This window comes from Homalodisca vitripennis, chromosome 8 (genome assembly GCF_021130785.1).
Source record: "Homalodisca vitripennis isolate AUS2020 chromosome 8, UT_GWSS_2.1, whole genome shotgun sequence".
Lineage (NCBI taxonomy): Eukaryota > Metazoa > Arthropoda > Insecta > Hemiptera > Cicadellidae > Homalodisca > Homalodisca vitripennis.
The window spans coordinates 68,505,136-68,527,136 of NC_060214.1; the positions used below are offsets into that span (position 1 = coordinate 68,505,136).

At 35.5% G+C, this 22,001-nt stretch overlaps 1 protein-coding gene across 1 annotated transcript; it reads left to right on the forward strand.

The window, feature by feature from the left end:
* The first annotated feature begins 8,647 nt into the window (after positions 1–8,647).
* Positions 8,648–21,468, forward strand: LOC124367684 (zinc finger protein 225-like). Its single transcript, XM_046824708.1, has 3 exons — positions 8,648–8,703; positions 14,496–14,980; positions 19,018–21,468. Exons 2-3 carry the CDS (start codon positions 14,535–14,537, stop codon positions 19,049–19,051), a joined length of 480 nt encoding a protein of 159 aa, XP_046680664.1. The 5' UTR covers positions 8,648–8,703; positions 14,496–14,534; the 3' UTR covers positions 19,052–21,468.
* Positions 21,469–22,001: the final 533 nt, after the last annotated feature.

A 22,001-nucleotide genomic window follows, 5' to 3' on the forward strand; every position in this document is an offset into this window, starting at 1 on the left:
TAGTAGTTTTTGAGGGATTCAGGGTTAAATGCAAAAAATTGGGGCACGAAACAACGTTTTTTTAAGTTTGATGTACAATAACTTTGTTAAATTGGTAATAAATACATAAAATCAACAAACATTAATTGTAGAGAATTTAATTTCTGAGAAAATTGATATAATCAAAGTCTAAAATAAAACAGAAATAAGTACCAAAAAATCGATTTTATTCAGTATAATACATTACTAGTTTTAAGCAAAATTAATCAGGTTGGGCCAACCGTACGCACCTTTTTATAATAGATGTTCGAAAATGAGGCCATCATTATCAATACATTTTGCAGCACGTTTGTGTATTGCTTTTGTTGCGTTTATTAATTTTTCAGGACTTCCCTGTATCTGCACAGCCGAATCCATAATACAGGCAATTAATTCATCACGAGAATTCACTTTTGTCTTGTATACAATGTCTTTCATCCATCCCCAGATGCAATAATCCAATGGAGATAGATCTGGTGATCTTGGTGGCCAAGGGTGAGGCCCTCCACGATCAATCCAGTGTCCAGGAAATTGATGATTTAAGTAAGCAGAAACGGCACGTGAAAAGTGGGGAGGTGCTCCGTCATGCTGGAAGTACAAATTTTGTCTGAGATGTAAAGGAACATTCTCTAACAGCTGCGGCAACTCTTCTTGAAGGAAATGCAAATAGAACTCAGCATTTAGGCGTCCAGGTAATATGAAAGGTCCAATTTTTATTTTCATTATTTTTACTAGTACAATGTGCTGTAGAAGTGGGGGGAGAACTTCATGAATCACCCTGTGTATATATATATATATATATATATATATATATATATAAAATTACTTTTCTTTCTGTGATGTTTAGAAAATACATGTATCCAATTCGTGAATACAAAGATAACAAATAAATACCAACACAGCCCAGTATTGCAGGTCAGGTCTAGCGGTGGACGAACTTTCGGTACGAGACAATGATTTCGCCGGTACACAAGGTCGGTTCAGTACAATCAACAAATGAACAGACGGTGCAGACTAAGTTAGTTAGATTACAGTCAAGAACTTCGAAACAACAAGACAAAGATCCTCATGCACGTTGGACTATTTAGTTTGAACAGTTCGAATCGTCTGAACGATCGTCACGTGTGCGTAGAAGTCGTTCCGGTAAATAGTTGACCGGAGAACTGACGAGATTTCCAGCCGTCGTCCAACCAATGTCGCTCTGACAACGAAAACTGATAAGCGTAGCTGATTCGATCGGCTGGCCGTTTGTAGACTGGCAACAACACTAAGTTGTGTTTATACTGGCAAATAAAGTTGCGAGAGAATTTAAACAGCTACTGTAGCATAATTTGAACAATATAAGCAATTTTACTCACGAGAACTGTCGCAAGTACTTGCTACAGTTGTATCGCTGGTTGTTCCGGAAGTCAATACGAAGTCTGATCACACACGGCAGTGATGTCTCGGCATTGTTTATAATTGAAATTTTAACTGCCGACACTGTTCTCCAGTTCTTGTAACCAACTGTCTTGCACTGGTTGCGGCAGCGCTCGCGAGAGCTCTTGCGCCCGTTTAGACTAGCGATGTTTAGTTGTACACAAAACTTGCACCATTTTTTCCGGTGTAAACGCAGTTCAGTCGAGATTTGGTTGTGACCGTGATATCAAAACATCACTTTCTTTGTTTTAACGGTGCGGCCTCATAGCGCCACAGCTCACAGCGCCACAACAAATGTGTGAGCACATTTGTTGTGCTCACACACAAATGTGCTAATTTTAAACACTAACAACATAGAAGTATAATAAAATAATTATAAACTTGGGTAATTTGCTTATATTATTTATAAAACACAAAATCTCTAAAAAACCGCCAGAAAAATCAACGCAGGAGGGAGTACGACCATGAAAAAAAATAACGCGTTGAAGGGTTAACCCAAATTAAAATTAATTCTTTTCTAAATTTTGAACTACTAGCTTTATATATAATTAATTAATAATATAATTTTATATAATATATTATTTGTGCCATCTTCTTTAAGCATTCACAAAATAAAGAGATGCAAATCTCAACATAAACTTAAATTATGAAAATCTCTTTTTTTAGTACAAATTATAATTTAATTATCTTGTGACCTCTTAACAGTTAATACAGGGAGAACTTCTCACTCATTTAGAGTACCTCAAAATGGATATTTCAACTAGGATCAGTAGTTATTGACTGATCAGAGAAGCCTATCACTTGAGCAGCTGGAAAAATGTCTGTGATATTTCTGTCTACCTCTCTGTCTGTCCACATAATATCTTGAAAACGATCTGATCTATAGGCTTGAAATTTTGCATAAAGCTTTATTGACATACAGGCTAAGGCAGACCACCCGTCCGCAATGTAAAGCGGCTGAACAGAGAAACCTACTTTCTTCGTTTTAATAAAAACGCCCTTATTTCAACCCCAAAGAATTCAGAGAATTAATTGTTGTCACTAGAAAATACCCCAAAATGGCACTTTTGGAGGAGTAGGGGCCAAAGATTTTCAAATGTAAAGGTAAGTCGAGCCAAAGCTCATTTTAAAGGTCACTGATTATTTTGGAAAAAAGTTTTAAATTTATTTTGTTTTTTGTATACAAGTTGGTCCAAAATGTCAAAGTTGTACATTACACAATTTGTTTTTCTGTTCAGAATTCCAAATTTTTATCCAAGGTTACCAAAGAAGTGCTTTTTCTTAAGCTATTTACAGTTGTAACTTTTCAGCACATTTCCAGTTTTTTTTAATTAGTTCAAATAGATTATTTCAAACTGGTAAAACCTAACAAATTCAAATAGCAAGGTACGATTTTCATTATATAAACCGATAGCTCTCTTAAAACCAAATAACAATGCCAGTTATGTTTTAACCTATTTTTAATTAATCTGTACACAAGAATTAGTTTTAAAAATTTTAATTACAACATAAATGTAACAGTTACATGAACATCAACCCTCCACCACCCCCCAGTCTTGTTTCAAAACTGAGACCACTCCTTGACAAAATTTTGAAAGATCCAGCTGCACATATGTGAAGTATACTGCAAAATCCAGTTTTTCCGGGAAGATATCAGGCACCTTGGGAAGAACGATGTCCTCACAAGAAAATTTCTTCATTGCTGTCAGCCATTGAGCCTGGGACCAGCAGAGTGCTATGTCGAAGAATGATATCCACTCAAGGAATTTCTTCTGTGCTGTCAGCCATTGAGCCTGGGACCAGCAGAGCGCTACGTCGAAGAATGATATCCATACAAGGAATTTCTTCTGTGCTGTCAGCCATTGAGCCTGGGACCAGCAGAGCGCTACGTCGAAGAATGATATCCATACAAGGAATTTCTTCTTCTGTGCTGTCAGCCATTGAGCCTGGGACCAGCAGAGCGCTACGTCGAAAAATGATATCCATACAAGAAATTTCTTCTGTGCTGTCAGCCATTGAGCCTGGGACCAGCAGAGCGCTACGTCGAAGAATGATATCCATACAAGGAATGTCTTCTGTGCTGTCAGCCATTGAGCCTGGGACCAGCAGAGCGCTACGTCGAAGAATGATATCCATACAAGGAATTTCTTCTGTGCTGTCAGCCATTGAGCCTGGGACCAGCAGAGCGCTACGTCGAAGAATGATATCCATACAAGGAATGTCTTCTGTGCTGTCAGCCATTGAGCCTGGGACCAGCAGAGCGCTACGTCGAAGAATGATATCCATACAAGGAATTTCTTCTGTGCTGTCAGCCATTGAGCCTGGGACCAGCAGAGCGCTACGTCGAAGAATGATATCCATACAAGGAATTTCTTCTGTGCTGTCAGCCATTGAGCCTGGGACCAGCAGAGCGCTACGTCGAAAAATGATATCCATACAAGAAATTTCTTCTGTGCAAACTCTTTAACTGACTATCAATCATTGTGGAGGGCAATTTAAAACAATTTGGGCACAGCTGGAGTTCTGAAAATGAATAAGAAAATCAGACCTAAACATTGTAGCATGTTTACACTTCAATTTCGAATTTTGAATAAACTTTTAATTTACTTCACCATGGAAACAATAAAGTGTCATTGTTAAAATTTCTATTTAAAAATTTTAATTTTTCCTTTCCGCCATTTATAAATAATACAGATGAATACTATTTATGCACTGGCAGTAGAGGCCACATGGTAAAGGCTATCATCATTGCGACTGCGTTCACTTTGGAGTATTTACCTAGGTCGTTGAATTCCACTAACTACTATGACACTATGTCCCATGATCTGGTGAATGGAAATCTTTGCATAATGTATTATCATTTTTAAAGCCGCGTTTACACTGAAAACAATACATGTTTACAAACATTGTTTATAAACTTTGTTTATATTTTGCTACTATCATGAAATATTTTGCACGCAATGTTCATAAACATTTTAGGACAGCCACTCTTGAAGATGTCGTCTGACGAGGAGGATGTTCTTCTCCTAGCTGTCGCTACATGTGTTTTGTTATGTGACAGAGAACCCAGGAGGTCTGGGTAAGGCCTTCACTTGCGTCACAAGGTGTTTATAGTGGAAGTGAGCTATTGAAAGACCTTAAAAAAGATGACGTGGATCTGGGTGGGGAAATAAGATGTGATGGAAGCTTTAAAAATTTTTGTCGAATGACAAGTGAAGATTTTGAGTTTCTCATAACTAGTGTTGGCCACAAAAAAGGAAGGAAAAACAGTAATTTTAGGAAACCAATACCCGTCCAAGAAAGACTTGCTATTACCTTGAGGTTTTTGGCTACAGGCGATTCCTATGCTAGTTTGCAGTACTTGTTTAAAGTTTCTAAAAGTACAATTTCTATAATAGTTCCTGAAGTGTGTGACGCTTTAATAGAGTGCTTGAAAGAAAACATTAAGGTAAGTGCTGGATAAATTAAGCTGGACAAATCAATTTGAATTTAGTATAATTTTTATTAATGATCCATTAGAACAGGTTAATTGATAAGCTAAGGAAAGTTATAAAAAACAGGTTCTTCTTCATGATTTTCATTTTGAGGTGGCATTACATCAAGAGAGTTGGAATTATCCTCGTTTGAGACAGATTTTGTAGTGCAACCACTTTGGTTAGAAATTGCTGAAGTCGACCGTGGCGGTGGGTAATGGAAATCAAACACACCTCCATAAGCGTACTCTTACATTTCAGCTTTAAACAAAATATTATTTATATCATGTTTTACCATGGCCTGTTCTCTTTTAGTTTGTAACTGTCGTATCACTGATGCTACGTATTCTCCATATATGTCAAACTGATCCTTAGGCTTATTCAGTATTGATGTAATAACAGAGCAGGCATTTTCCGCCATTTTAGTTTTGCTCATTTTCTTTGCGCTGCTTACTGGCATCGCAGAAGCTGGCTGTTGCAAAACTCTTTTCCGGTTTACTTGTGCAACAGATTTTTCCTTGGGAGTACCTTCTGTTGTTTTTGTGGTAGATGCTATATCATCGTCAAGGCCGTCATTTGAAATGTTGGTATTTTCTTCTCCTCCTACCTGAAAAGAAACCTGTCACTCAGACATGTATATTATAATAGGGTCTACGTGTTGTAAATACATAGAAACATGTATAATTAATACGAAAATGTTCAATTTCCAGATGCCGAAAACTAAAAAAGAGAGGCTAGCTACAGCCAATGAGTGGAATTACCAATGGCAGTTTCCGCACTGCTTGGGTAGTATGGATGGGAAGCATGTGACCATGGAGTGAGTAGTGGAAGTGAATATTACAACTATAAAGGATTCTTTAGTATTGTGTTTATGGCTGTAGTTAATGCAAACTACAATTTTATATATGTAAATACAGGATGTCAAGGGCGTTTGTCAGATGTTGGTGTGTTTGCTGCAACTGAATTGGCTGCAAGACTTGAGGAAAAATGTTTGGATTTACCAGAAAATATAGTATTACCAAATCGAGAAACTTTCAACTGGCCAGTGCCTTACATGTTTTTAGCAGACGATGCCTTTCCGTTGAAGCTAAATATAATGAAAAGATTCGCTGGTACATTCACCCGTGGTACAAGAGAGAGAATTTTTAATGGGCGCCACTCCAGGGGAAGGCGTGTTGTGGAAAACTCATTTGGTATTTTATTAGTTGTTTTTCGAGTACTGCGTAAGCCAATGCTATTGCAACCCGTAACAGCAGAATAGGTAGTTATGGCCTGCGCCCATCTACACAACTTTCTGAGAAGGAATGCATGCACCTCGTCGAGGTACTCTCCTCCCGGGACTTTTGACTCAGAGGATGAAGTAACTGGTGAACTTGTTCCTGGGGAGTGGAGACTCTTAGGATCCCCTACCGACACGTTGTTGAAATTGAAAACAGTACCAAAGAAATCTTGTGAAATAGCGAGGTCAGTTCGCAATGAACTCAGTTTCTTTTTTCTAACTAAAGAGGGTAGTGTTCCTTGGCAGCACAAATATTAAAGATAGAAAAATGAGGATCTATACAAATATTTAAATATTTGTACCCTAATAAGATTGGCTCCAAGTTTGTACTAATAGTGAAAGGGTCATGCATTAACGGTAGTATTATTGTAAATAGAAATTAACATTGACTCAGGTTGACCTGTATATCTGTAATAATTTATTGTACTCGCACACCCCGAGTAATTAAACACAAGTAATTAAAAGGTATTAAAAGGATGATGATGAATTAAAAGGTAACAGTATGAGCTTAAAATGTTAACAATTAAAGTAATGCTAATGTTCTGTCAGTTTTAGAAATGTTAATATTTTGAAGCAATTTAAAGTAATAAGTAATGTTAATTTTAAAGTAATGCTTAACTTTTTTATTAATTGCTCAACGTTTAGCAATTAATAAAAGCTTAATATGTATGTTCAATTACCTTGTGTGTGTTTTATTAAAATAATGTTACACCAAATATTGTGTATTTAAAAAAGTTACCTGTACATGTTCCTCTTCTATAGTGTCTAATGGAGACAAGCCGGATTCTTGAGAACGGATTGAAACATTTTTGTCTTTTAAAAACAATAACAGTTTGTAGCAAAACCATTTTTTTTTTTTTTTTTTTAGAATCAGAATCTCTTTATTCACATTATTATTAAGACATGTAATGGCGTCCAATAAAATTTTACAAAGAAATATATCTTCATGTCTCTTGCTTTACAAATTAGGTTTTGTAAGTTCATAATATTCTTTCACGGTGTACAAAGGTCGTTCCATCAACCAGTTCTGGAGACTTCTCTTGAGATTTTTCCCACTGAGCCTTTTTAAATGCTGCGGCAATGCATTGTACATCTTGCATCCTGTGTATGATGGCTTCTTGCTGTACTTGGTAGTGCGGTGCGGAGGGAGAATGAAGTTGTGGCCCTCCTGGTGTTATGTGAGTGTAAGTTCTCACCTCTTTGATTTGCCATACAGTCTGCATCTGTTATCACTGAGAGGACATATATACCTACAATGGTCAGTATTTTTAGAGACTTAAAAGCTCCTTTGCAGCTGTTTTGTGGATTTAGATCTGCTAGAATTCTGATGGCCTTTTTTTGTTGGATGAGAATTTTGTTCAGATTATTTACAGATGTTCCTCCCCACACCGCAACTCCATACCGCAAATGAGACTCAACAAGTGCAAAATAGGCTGTCCTTGCTGCCTCAGGCCCTGCAATCCACTTCATCCTTCTGATCACAAAGATTCCTGTGCTGAGCTTTTTACACAGATTATTTATGTGTGCTTCCCCCCCCCCCCCACCCCCCCCCCCCCCCACCCCCCCCCCCCCCCACCCCCCCCCCCCCCCACCCCCCCCCCCCCCCACCCCCCCCCCCCCCCACCCCCACTATCACTCGTATGCCAACACAATTTCCTTTTGTCTGTTGGGGAATATAAACATTTATTTTTCGTATAATCTCTGTCAGGAAATATTGAAATTAAAATGAGCTATAGATTTGAAATTTTGCATGCATTCTCAGCGAAGCCTGTTATGCGACATATGGTATGGCATACTCCTTTTCTGTAACTCCGTAACAAGTATTGTGATGAATTGAATTTATTTATACATGATATGGGTAATATAGTTTAAAGATTGGTTTTTATTTAGTAGTTATTTTACTGTTTACTCATTAAATTAAACAAACTTGAAAATAAAATAAAATAATAATATTTTATCTTTATGCACAAAGAGTTTATTGTATTTTTTATATGGTTTATATTCCCAAGGTACTTTGGAAAATACATTTTAAACGGTTTCTTATTTTACATAAAAAAAAATACAGATTAGAACTACATATCAATGTTTCCTATAATATAGTGAACAAGAAAATATGTAACATTGTATACTTTTCTAGAGTAATTGATATTCTACAGTGTTTAAATGATTATGTGCAAAAATAACAAAGTAGCATCTACCAGTACATGTTTGCCAACTGCCAAACCCAAGATTAAAATTATGGCCCTCACTTTGGGAATATGCCTTATCATTGAATTAATAAAAGAGTAATGAATCTTAACATTGATCTGGCAATAGTTTTTTGAGCTATTCTTATTGAATGTTACTTGAATGTTTATCTAATTTTTGTTTTAAACAGGTCAGTCACGAACGTGTGTACATACGAGAGAACGTCCGTTTGAGTGTCCGGAGTGTGGACAGAGATTCCCGCAGAAGAAACGCCATTTGTCAACTCACATTAAATTTCATTCTGGTGAACGTCCTTTTTCCTGTCAGGTAAATTTGTCTGAATGTTCTTATAATATGGTGGACTTGTGTCTTCAATGGAAAGGATTTATACAATTTCTATTTTATAGTTTGTAAAAATAATACCACAGACTAAGTCAATAGTTGATCTTGTTATAGTTATTTAAACATTTCCGAGTATATTGTAAGATTTGTATTGATCCGTTGTTGACATCGCAACAACTAATAATAAGATACAATTCTAACCTATTCTTTTTATTTAAATCAGACATTTTCAGCAAAATTGGCTGTATTCAAGCAAATTATTATATAAGCTTAATTTAGTTGAGAATAATTTATTTAGTTATTACTCTAGTCCTTAATGTTTTTCATGTCACTCTTGATCCCTACATTATTTATAATACTTAGGTCAAGTCTCAGCTTGAGTCTGGAGAACTATTAACGGATAATATATACCCAGGGCCGGCAGCAAGGGGAAAAATGCTTAGGGGTCCGGACTTAGGAGGGCCCAGGCTGAAAAATATATATATATATTTTTATTTAAACACCAGTGCTTAAAATGTATGTACGTTGTTAAAAATAAAAATGATATATTAAGTTAAAATGCATACAGCTGCTCTTTTTATCAACATGCTTAATGTGCAGATGCTGGTTAGTTTAGCTTCATTTTCATTGTAAATCAATTGTAAACACTGAGGGTGGTGATGTGGCTGTGAGAAATTTCCAAGAACCGTGGTGCCTGCCTGGTGCTGGTCGTTCACGTTCTCACGAGCCCCGCGCCATGCAGTGACTCATCACCCCTTCCTCTTTCTTGCCACAGGTTGCAACCTGAACGTCAAACAACACGATACTAAGCATATGTTTCCATCATGCTCGCATTTCAGTGCTTTTTTATGTTCTTGTGTGATTGGTTTTGTATAATTCTGTGTAAAACTTGTAAAAAGATTAATTTAACTCTGATTTTATTAAAACATACAGGTAATTGAGCGAGTATATTTTTGTTTTCAGATAATAGTTTTATGAAAAACTTTTCTGTCAACTATTAATTCTAATAGTTTTTGAGTTTATTGGTCCGACTGACAACTGAATTGTTTACTTACAATATTTATCTTAAAAGTGCGATGTCAATTTATATGAAGCTATACAGTGTAGATAATGAGAATAAAAGTACTTTATTTCTTTATACTCAGGCGCAATAAAAAAAAATTACAATTTACTACAAACAAATCCTAAACTTATATACTGTTTTAAGTAATCAGTGTTAAGCGCTAGAGTGTGTAAAATTATAGATAAATAATGCAAATAATAAGTGTCTAGCACAGGTCCCATAGGAGGCTATTTTTACTGCATTCAGCTGGTATTTTCCACCAATCTTCATTGACGCGTTAGTCATTACTGTCACTGTCTTTACAAGCCGTTATTATTTATCAATGAATTAATCTTGCTGTCTCACAAGTTGTTACCGTTTAAAATGCCAACCATACTATTTTGCTGTAGTTAAATTTTACCTGACATTTCTTTATAAATAATAATAATGTAATAATATATTTATTTTCTCGAACAAGCATTACAAGAGTTGCATAACAATTACAGCAGTGGAAACTTAACTTAATCTAAATGCCATGTCTGACCAGTAAAATTCTGGCGAATAATGTAACAGTGATAATAAAACACACAGAAGCTTGTAAGAGAAGATAATGGTGAAATTTCCAAGGCCAAGCCTGTGTGGATGGACAATTTAAATTTAAAAAATTGAAATAGGCTTATACAGTATCCCACTTTATTATAAAAAAAACTCCCAAACTTTAAACAAGTTTGCTGATGATGTTGCTTTTCTTTACTCACGGCAGGACAAGCAACTGATACTAAGTATATAAATTTTGATTTTAGAGGATTTTGCTTTGACACTCCATTGATTTATCATTCAGAAGTTTGTAGTATAAATAACTGTAAATGTACACCTTTAGAAAAAGTAAATGCATTTAAGTATCTGAGGATTATTTTAAATGAGAAAGTTACATGGGAAAACATATATTTAAACTTCACAACAAGATTAAATTCTCGATTAGAAAGTTTTTTTATCTAAGAAATTTTTGTGATCCATCCTTATTGAGAAATTTATACTTTGCGTTAGCACACTCCCATTTACAATATGGTATATATAAGTTGTTGAGGTGGAACTTTTAAAGTGCATATAGATAAACTAAGAATATCACAAAATAAAATTATACGCGTCATAGCAAGTAAAAGCTTCAGAGAGGGTTCTTTTCCTCTTTATTCGCAACTAACAATTTCGCCAATACAACATGTTTTTAAAGTTTTGAGGGAGTTTTGCTTGAGAAGTGGTAATAGTGGTAACAATTTAATTTATTCTACCAGAAGTATAAATCTTAAACTGTTTAGGTTACCAAAAGTCAATAAATTACAATTCAGACAATCTTTTTCCTACGCTGGTCCAAAAATATTTAATCAGTTGCCTTTGCACATTAAGCAGATAGAAAACTTTAAGGCATTCTGTGCTCAAGTAAAGAAGTGGAATTTTAGAAAACCAGAATTAAGTTTATTTAGAATACTATCATAACTATATCAGTAAATTTTTGACATGTTGATAACTGTATAATCACTAATTTTAATAAGAAAATAAGTAAAATTAGTGTAAATAATTAACTATTAGTATAATATAATAATTGATTTAGGTTCACAGAATGATTGTGGACGATGCAGAAGCTCATATTTTTAGATATGTTTTAAGAAGCTAGACATAGAAATTTATTTTGTTTTAAACCTGTAAATAGGAAATTAATTGTTGTATATATTTTAGATTTTTATTTATTTTTTTTTTTCTCGCTGACCTCACTACTTGTAAAAGATGTCAGTGTATTTTTATTATCATTGTTAAGTTAATTCAATTTTGTAAGTTTATAGGAAATAAATCATTTATTCATTTATTCAAGTAGCCTATATTGCATTAGTTATTATTTCGTTTTTAGTTTTTACAAATGCTTTTATCCTTTGTAAATTTGTTTTTAAATTCTAGCATTAATAACTTTCTTTTCCGCTTAGCTATGTAGACGTACATGATTACAACTAATTAATTAGTTTCATTAATAAGTTATACCAATTCTCAAGTATGGATGACAGCATTATTAAAAATAGAATCCTAGTTACATAAAAAAAGACAAAAAGAAATGTATACTCACTCAGTTATCACAGTATACCCTACTTTTTCTATTGCTTTACTGCATACTCAAGAACACTGTTATAACTAAAAATGGACACTTACAAACATAAATCTGGTGCTCAAAAAACAAAGAAAGGCAAAAGAAAATTGAAATTGTAAAAAAGTATGTTCAAGTTTAAAAAATCTTTATTTATTTAAGAATTTACATATACGAGTATTATTACATTTCATATGCCAACATGGCACGTGAAAAATGAAAAAAATTTTTACACATTTATATTTATATCAGAGTCCTTCAGCCGGCTGTGGTTTTACTTTGTCTTTAAATATATTACTTGTGTACTAGACAAACATACACTTTCACATATACATTCATATGATTACAGGACGGTAATATATCCATACCTCTATAAAGTAAAGCAACAAACAGAATAATAAATAAATTACTAATAATAAATAAATAACTTAAGAGATGTATATAATCCAACATGACAATAAATAAACTATAAAGATATTAACGTGACAATAAATAAATATCCAACAAACATATATCTAATAACCAATACATATCCAACAACAATACATGCCAGCAAAATCCAAAAATCCAATAAATAAGTATTAACAAATATGCATCATATCCACTATCAACTATTAATGTATCAACATAAATTCATGTATTAAATATATCTTCCTATATTAGGATGTATAACATTATTTGACGTTGGAATTAAAGTAGACATAGCCAAAGCCAGTTCTAGCAATGACCCTAATGACCCTTGTGCACAAGCGAAGATCGTAATAAACGCAATGTGGACGAAGGAAAACCAATTGCAGATAGCTTCACCTGAGAATCTGACCTTAAAGAAGATTTTTTTTAGAAGATCATGGTAAAAAGAAATGTGGATTCTGCGATAGGGACTATCATAAACAATTCAGATTTGGAACTTCTAAAAAAAAAACAAGGTGGTGACTAATAGTATGATTGAGACTTTAGTGAGAATGGGTCCACCTGTGATGCCATCAAACCTGCCAAGTGGTGGAAAAAGAGCTTTTCTAAAAACAGTTCTTTTTTTCAAAAACACCAAACTGAGAGAGTGGTAGAAGAGACTGGCTTGTGTTGAGTGAGACTGCTGAGTCCTTTTTTGTTTTCCATGTAGGCGTTTTTATAAGAGTTTTGGGGGCAAGAAACATAATCCAAATAAGTCCGTTTTGTTAAGTAATGATAGATGGAAAAAGGAATACGGATAGCGGAAGCTGTACAATAAGTTACTATTGCATGAAACAAGCGCTTCACACAAAAGTAATTACATTCAATGGAGGAGTTAGAAAGGAGGCTAAATGGCACATCAGACATCCATTCTCAGCTCAACTCGGAATTGGCTTCAAAAACAAAATATTGGAGGGATATATTTCAAAGATTGCTTTCCATAGTCATGTTTCTTGGAGAGCGAGTTTTAGGTCTCAAAAATAGGGGATCCCAACAATGGAAACTTTTTTGGTCTGATAGAGCTATTGGCGGAATATAACCCTTTACTAAGAGAGCATATTTAAGCCCAAGAAATGGGAACGGGTTCAAGCTTATTTTCTGTTTAGACTCACAAAATGAGTTTATATAAGTTTGTGGGAAAAAAGTTCGACAGAAGGTTTTGGAAGAAAGAAAGAAATCAAAATATTTTGCTGCCATTGCAGACTTTACCCCCAATGCCTCATGCCTCACATACTGAGCAAACTACATTGATCTTGAGATATCTGTTAGATTGTGAATCGAAATTAAAAATTTGGAAGCGGTTTTTGAATTTTGTTGACTGTAACAAAAAAACTGGAGTGGATATGGATAACTTGATCATTGATGAACTCAGCAAACACATAATTCCGTTGAAGGACTGCAGAGGACAGGGTCAAATATGGTCGGAGTTTATAAAGTTGCTCAATCCATCATTATTACACTCATTCTTTTATATCTCTGTAAATCTTTGGAGCTCAATCTAAAATGCCTGAAAACCTCAGGGAATTTCATTCCAGCAAATGTATAGCAATCCTGGAACATCTGATGTGAAATTTATACACAGCCATTGTGCACTGATAGACATAGTTGTTGTTTTTCAGCCTACAGTCAACTCACTATATGAAGGACTTGCCAGTGCAGGAAGTGATCACTGATGCTTGTTAATCCACTGACTACAATATTGCAACACAACTGTAATATTGAAATTTCCTTAATACATTGAAGTTGATATCAAAGAAACATATTACACACTACACATAATATTTAACAATATCAGGGCCTAATTTCTTTTTGTTTGTTGTAACATACAATTTTTTTTTAGAAAAAGGAGAAGCCGATCCCCTTTTAAGCCTTACTCTGCCCGTCCTCATGGGCCACTGGCCTGTGCGAGGATTTTATCAAACAGAATAAGGGGGAGAGTCAGTACAGTACAAGGTTGATGGTACTGATAAAAAGTGCAATGGTCACAGACAGGATTTAAACCTGCGCTATCTCTAACTCAGACTCCAAGTCCAACGTCTTAGACCACTCGGCAATCAGGACTCCCAACAAGTCAGGGTGGGATTGATTCTATGAATATTATTGACCAGTGCCCATTCACTATTGGCACCACTTATAGTAATCTTATCATTTTAGGTCTGTGGTGAATCATTCTCTCGTGAGGAACACTTGGTGATGCACTCGAGGTTCCATGGAGGACTGAGTCCCTACAACTGTCCAGATTGTGGTGCCGGTTTCCTGCGAAAGTTTGAACTGGTGAACCACGAGCGTCAGCACGGTCGCAACCCTGAATCGTGCCCGACATGTGGCAAGGAGTTCCTGCAGAAACGAACGTTATTAGTGCATGTGCGCACCTGTGGCATGACCTCCTCTTTTCCTACAACACAACAGTCCTCGCCACCGCGGTTCTCGGAGGAGACGTCCCCACGGTTCAATGACAACACACCACCTCGGTTCAGTGACGGCAGCTCTCCACCGCGGTTCACCAATGAGAACGGTTCACCCAGGTTCTCGGAGAACGGAAACCAGTTCAGGTTCTCCGAGGGGCAGATGAGGTATCCCGACGGTACACCATCTTCTTCACCGATGCCAATGCAAGCTCCTAAGGATAAAGTTTGCAAGTAAGAAACTGTAATGATTTAACTTATCAAAGATTCCATTACTCTACTTTGCTATCCTATTTTAATTATATATTATTATAAAGTACATATTTTTCTAAACCATAAATTTTTTAATTTGCTTAACACATACATGCTTTGATTTGAATATTATGTATTAATGATTAATGATATTTGGAAAATGTGGACCAAACTCCCAAATACAGAGATTTATCCTAAAACTGTACTTAACAATACCTACAGAACCATTATTTGTGCTCGTCACCTACTAATAAAGTACTTAAAGCTGCATTCCTACCTACTGTATTATGATGGATAATGCAAACTAACGGAACATATTTACTTTCCTTGTGATTGGCAGTTGTCACCTTCATATCTGAATCTATTTATAATGAAAATTTCAAATCTTTAGTACGTGAAATCAAGCAGGCAATAATTAATGCCAAATTTAATTTATGTTTAGTTTTATTTCTAAAGATTTCCATGTTGTTTTTATATACGTTTATAATAAAAAGAAAAGCGTTCTCACTGAACAATTTACATGAATTTTATTGGAACTTTGGTATTTTTCATTTTAGACCATTCCAAGAAGAAATTCATCAAAAAACCCAAATTGTTGTTAATTTTTTAAATGTATGTATGCACGTGTACATGCATATAATGTATATTTCCTTCAGACTGAATGGTTCAAATTAAACCTAGATTTCGACACATTGAGATCTTTTTACTCATTTGCCACTTTTAGCCCAGTCAATCTAGGTTTTTACCCGGAAATGCGAGGTATAAAGCTAATTTTTTGCACAGATGTCCGTTATGGTATACCAAATCACATCCTAAAAGTCCCCGCCCGTCCCCCGTGTGCGTCCCCCGTTTTAACGAAATAAAGGGGGGAGGGGGCGCGGCTTACTTAAACGCACATTACTCGAGAACAAAAGCAGATGGAGGAAAAATAACAACTGTGTTTAATTCAGAAAAATATAAGCTACAAAATATTATGATGATTTTCTTTTAATCAGTTTTAGTTAGTGCATGAAAAATTGTTAACCAACAAAAAAATGTTGATTTACTCTTTATTGTTAAGGTTTTAATACTGAAGTTTTTTTCCCCTATATTTTTATTTTATCAATGGTTTTCCGTCAACACTACACTTTATTTTCTTTCCTTAAATGTATATTTCAGTTGGGAAATAAACTGGTATATGAATAAACTCCAGTTGAAGTATGTAGAATAAACGTGGTCAATGGTCTAAAAAGTATAATATTAGCATGGTATTAAATAAATAATGTACAGAATACAGTAAAATTTAATGGTTTAACAATTACATTTTTAAGTACAATCATAAAATATTATTAATTTAAAATAATATTTGTACAAATCATATTAACTATATTCAATATGATACCCAATTTTAATTTATTTTAATGATTTTAAAACGTACAACCGTATGTCAAAAAGCAATTGTATTGAACAGTGTGTTGTATCCACTATCTTGTTTAAAACTGACCTTTAGTTACTGTCAACGTCCTCTTCCTCTAAATCAATTGTCTGCAGTGTGTTGTTGCAGTCTCTGCCTTGACAATGAGCACACATTGCCGAACAAGCTAATCCTGACCTTATGCAATCACACGATCGGGCACACTCTTTCTTGCAATCACATGTAATGAAATCCAAGAGTTTATCAGGTGCCGGTGGCAAAGTCATAGATTGTGGTACAAGAACACCGTCTTTTTCAAGCCAACCCCATGAACATGGATCCAGATCCTTCCCAAGCCATTTCTGCACTTGATAGTAAACCTGCAAGGTGTGTAAGCGTGCGGCATCTGAAGTGGGTGGTAAAACAGACAAATCAAAGCTTGAAGTAATCTTCTGTCTAGCTATCAGTTTATTGAACATAAAGTACCTTAGTTCATTTAATGTTTTGCACTTTGTATCTCCGTATATCGCAAGAAAGTATTGTTCTCCACATGATGTTAACATGTCAGGCTCAGCAGTTGGATCTTTGAAAATGTTTGACATTTTTTGAAGTTCCGCACTTTTTTCCAACACTTTCCATGGCACTTTCTTCCCTTTTCTAAATGTGGCGGATGTTGTATCGCATCCAGAAAATGCGTGTGCAAACAGTATACAGTCTTTCATATTGCCTAAGTTACTACTAATTTCAGCTACTGGGTAAACTTTGTAGGAACCTTTACTGCCTTCTGGTTTGATGAAGAATAATGTATCAGAACTTTTAACTCCATGCACAAGAAGTGCTAGAAGATCAGTGTCTGTACCAACCACAGCTGTTTTCATACCTTTAGAACACTGCTGAAGAGCTGTTGAAGCAATCAAAAAGTCAGCATCTGCTACAGCTTGTACAACTTCTAGTAGATCTTGTTCTATACGACGTTGACGGTTCACTTGAAACTTCACTTCCAACATTTTTAGATATATACTTCTTAATGCTTGTAGGTCTGGTATAATTCTTTCGGCAAACATCATGAACTTTCAGGTCTGTAACTGTACTAAACTTGTCATGTAAGCCATCTCCGCGTTTTTCACTTGCACTTTTTAGTCCTTCTACACTTTCTCAGTTACGCTAACAATGTTCAGTGTGTTTTTAGAATCACAACCAGCACCAAAGCCATGGGCACACAAAAAACAATCTATTTCCATATTTAATGCAAAAAATACAACCAATCTGAAAGTACACTAACATCACTTCAAAAGACACGCACGCACAAAACGTGAAATATTAACAAAACGCACGCACTGGGTGTAAACAGAACGGGCACTCCGCCTCAACTACAGTGCAGTTGTAAACATGTTCAAGAACGCATGCGCGACACGCCGTTCACGTTGAATCCTGTCAGCGATGACTGTGGCTCTGCCGCACCGCGACCGCTGTCATCGCACCGTGCCGGCGCGGCGCGGCGGGCGTCCGGCTTCGCTATTAAGTAAACACTCACGATTGTCTATAAGTTGTGTATACTTTATTAACATGTAATAGAGCTTTTACAACTTTGTTACATCAAGAAATAACACTAGAATATAGCATTATAACAAAATTCTAGCTAAAAAGAAAGTAAAACAATAAATAAATTAATTATTAATGCTTAACGGTTACAGTTATCACATTTTATCACATGACCTTTATTAATGGCCACATTTTACTGAATCTAAATCAGTTTATTATATTTCTGTATATCTTACCGTTCTAAAGCAGTAAGCGTTTAAGTAATATTCGCCCCCCCCTCCCCCCTATTTTCGTTATACCGGAAGAAGCACACAGGGGACGGTAGGGGACTTTTAGTATATGGTCAAGGATATCATAAAGAACATCTGTGCCAAAATTCAGCTTTATACCTCGCATTTCCGGGTTTGCATGATTTTTTACCTAGATTGACTGGGCTATTTTTATAATTTGTAAAGTTTGTTTAGCACAACCAACATTTTTATTTTTATTAATTATTCTGCAAAGAAATTCTACATGCAAACTTTTTTTAATAAAGTGGTTTGTTGATTTAATTATTGTATAAAAATATAGAAGAACATATTTTAATAATCATTTTAAATATTATTCCTCTACCATGAACCATGACAAATTTATTATGGTATAACCAGACTTTTACTTTTCACCAAAATAATTGCCACCACCAAACCTGCAGAGGTTTAAATAACTACTATCTCAATGAGTCAAAGGAAAATATGAAAAGTGTAATCTCTTCTGCTAAAAATAAAATAAAAAAATATATTGATAAATTGTACATAATCCTGTTTTGAAAACTCCTTGATGTTGATTTCAGTTATTGAGAATATATTATGAATAAAAAATTTGTAATATTGTTAAATATCCTAGTTCTGAATTATTTAATTTGTAATTTTATTTAACCTTAGTGTTAGTCCTTTTATCTCCTTTAACATCTATTTTTGTTGTAGAAATATTTTTTTCTGATATACTGTACTTTTTCTCTGGTTGCTATATCACAATCTATTGAGTTCTCTGTAAAATTGGTGTAATTTCTACTAATAGTAATAGTTACAAAAGATAACTGTTTCAGGGAGTGTGGAGAGAGAAACATTTGCAAGTGTTGAAGGTCTAGCTCTCCATCTTCGATTGCACTTTGGTGACCATAGTTTCCTAGCGGACATCTGCAGTCTAGCTGCATCACTGAAACAAACTGCTGTCAACGTTGCTGCATCATTGAAGAAAACACACATATGCACAGACTGTGGCAGGGGGTTTACTCAGCGTCATGGGCTCTTCCAGCACCGGCAGAGGCACGCCAACGGCAGTTGCAAGGAGAAACCCTTCGCGTGTGAGAAGTGCGGGAAGAGTTTCGCTCAAAAGAACCATCTGACACTTCACGAAAGGCAACACATGGACCTACCTCGAAATGGAGTGATGAAGAGCCAGATACAGAAGGTGCCTCACCCAATGCCTGACGAAAGCCATTTGGAGGACCAGCAAATGGAGTCGTCATCGGCCGGCGAGGACAACCCGAGCTCACAAGGTGAAGAAGGAACGATGGCCAATTCATTGATGCTTCGACAGAATCATCGGGATCACCAACGGGTGGAAATTATGAGCAGACATTCAGCAGACTCTTCGAGTAACGGTAATCAACGGACCACTCAAGAAGAGAATAAAGAAATTCAACGAGCGTTAGCCAACTCGTTGATGTTACCACAGAACCATACTGATCACAGAATGGAAATGTTAAATAGGCACGCTGAACCTACAAGTGAAAGTAGCCAACGGACTACTCAAAGCGAAAATCGGAAAGATATCGAACGATCAATGGCCAATTCTATTATGCTTCAACAAAACCACCAGGATCGGCAACGAGTTGATCTAATCAACAGGCATACATCAGAATCTCAGAGATCATTGAATGCTCCGGTTCCCCTTGTACGGATGCACAATAGGGTATCACAGAATAGCAGTATGCAGCAGGATAGTTCTGAGCGTCCCATATTACCTTCTCACCATCACCATTTGGGTGCCTCCACTCCCCCCTCGGACCAGACCATATCCTGCCTGCATCCTGTGGGCAACAAACAGTATTAGTGAGGTTTGTGCATGTTATTATAATTTTAAGTTGGCAATTGGTTCTTAACCGTTTAACCCGATAGATTTATAATGTTGTGCTCTTTAAAAAGTGAGTTTTTTTCTAATTTTGTTGTAATTGGTGTAGTTGAACAAAACTAGCACAGGAAACCAAAAAGTACATTTTGTATGACCACTCTTCAATATACACAAAAAATATAAATATAAAATGTATCCATGAGTTATGAAAAATGGATACATGCTTACTAACTGCCTGTGAGGTGAATGAAGAAACAGGAGGTAATTGATGGTGTAGGAAGGTTCACTCTTGGGACTAGCAACCTTACAATAAAAATTAAGTTGAAAAGGAATACTCTTAAATCAAAACACTGCAACAGTAATTAACTTTTTCCTCAGTTGACATATTTGAAGGTTTCTTACTTTTGATAGTGAAACAGTTGGGACATTGTCCTCTGTTTTCGCTATTGGCGCTATGTTAAAACTGATATCTTAAACTAAGATAGGGTTGAAACATATATCATACAAATGGTGATGGATCATTGCTTACTCCTCATAGTCTGCACAGGTCTCTTTTAGTTTCTTTACTCACCTCTGAGCAAGTATCATTCAAAAACATTTGTGATAATTATTATTTTTAATTACTGTATATAATTTGAAGCTTTAATTTAATGTAAATTGTTTGTCGTGTATGTTTTGTTAAGAGATTTAGATTGTAAGGGTCTTAATTGTACAAAGTTTATTTGATGTACAAATCTACAACGGCTGTCTAGAAAATAACTTCCTTTATTCATTAAAAATACAAAAAAATTGTTTTATAGACAAATAACGTCAAAACATCTAACATTTTACTGCTGTTGGCTTGAAGATAATTTGGAAGAAAGATGTGGGATAGATACAACATGTAATTGAAACTAATTATAATTGCATTGTTTGTAATTTTAGTGATACTAGTAAGAGAAACGTGCAGTGTCAGGATAGAATCACTGGCAGAACATAAAGCAGTCAAACTGGGCATAATCAGCAAAACATGTTACTTTGGTATAAACATCTAGAAGTTTGGGTAAAGTACCCCACTTACTACTCCAGCCACATCTAGAAATAGCAGTCGTTTATCTGTTAGCACACCAGCAGTTGCCATAGATGCTCAGAGTCAAAATATAGTAATCGCAACTGAAATCCAACGTAATTGAAATTATGGATGAACTTGGTAAATCCAGACTTCAAGCATAGGTGAAAAAGAGTATAAAATAAGGTCTTAAGCTAAATCAGTATCCAAGAAAAGGCAATTTCCAAGATTTGAGTCAGATCCTGAAAAAGCATTAAGGTAGAGCTTATTACGTTGTCACTTACGAGGAACGTTTGATTGGGTTCTTGAACACAGATTGGTTTAAGTCCTTTAGTCCTCATAGGCTGCCTGTTTGCAACAAGGCTGTGTCATTAGGAAATATGTGCTTTTTGTACAGTTAAAAAATCCCTGCTGAAATCCACCACAGTTGAAAACTATGGATTAACTTAGTATATCCAACTTTCCCGAGGAGGTTGTGGCAGCGTGTCAATTTTGAAGGCGGCGTGACATGTTGTAAAATATGTGGTAGTGACCCACTCTTGTTTAGCCACCCATCAAAAGTCGACTTACTAAGGCACTGCAGAAGTGGATAGCAGGATCAATATGTACTCCCACTACCTGTAGTTGCAGAACAACCTTATAGCGTGTTGAACATGCCTAAATGAGTATAAAATAAGGTTTATAGGTAAATCAATATCCAAGTAGAGAAAATTTCCAGGATTTGAGTCAAATCCAGAAAGAGCTTTACGTTGCCACTGTTGACGAACATTTGTCTAAGGCCTAGGACATAAATTGGTGACACCCTTACACTCTTATATGCTGAGTCATTAGGAAATATGTGCTTTTTGTACAATTAAAAAATTCCTGTTGAAATCCACCGCAGTTGAAAACTAAGGATGAACGTAGTA

Excerpts from the sequence above, each read along its gene's own strand:
- LOC124367684 (XM_046824708.1), top strand. The coding sequence starts at position 14,535 with ATGCACTCGAGGTTCCATGGAGGACTGAGTCCCTACAACTGTCCAGAT. Across the intron at positions 14,981-19,017 it reads CCTAAGGATAAAGTTTGCAA|GGAGTGTGGAGAGAGAAACA; the intron begins GTAAGAAACTGT and ends TAACTGTTTCAG.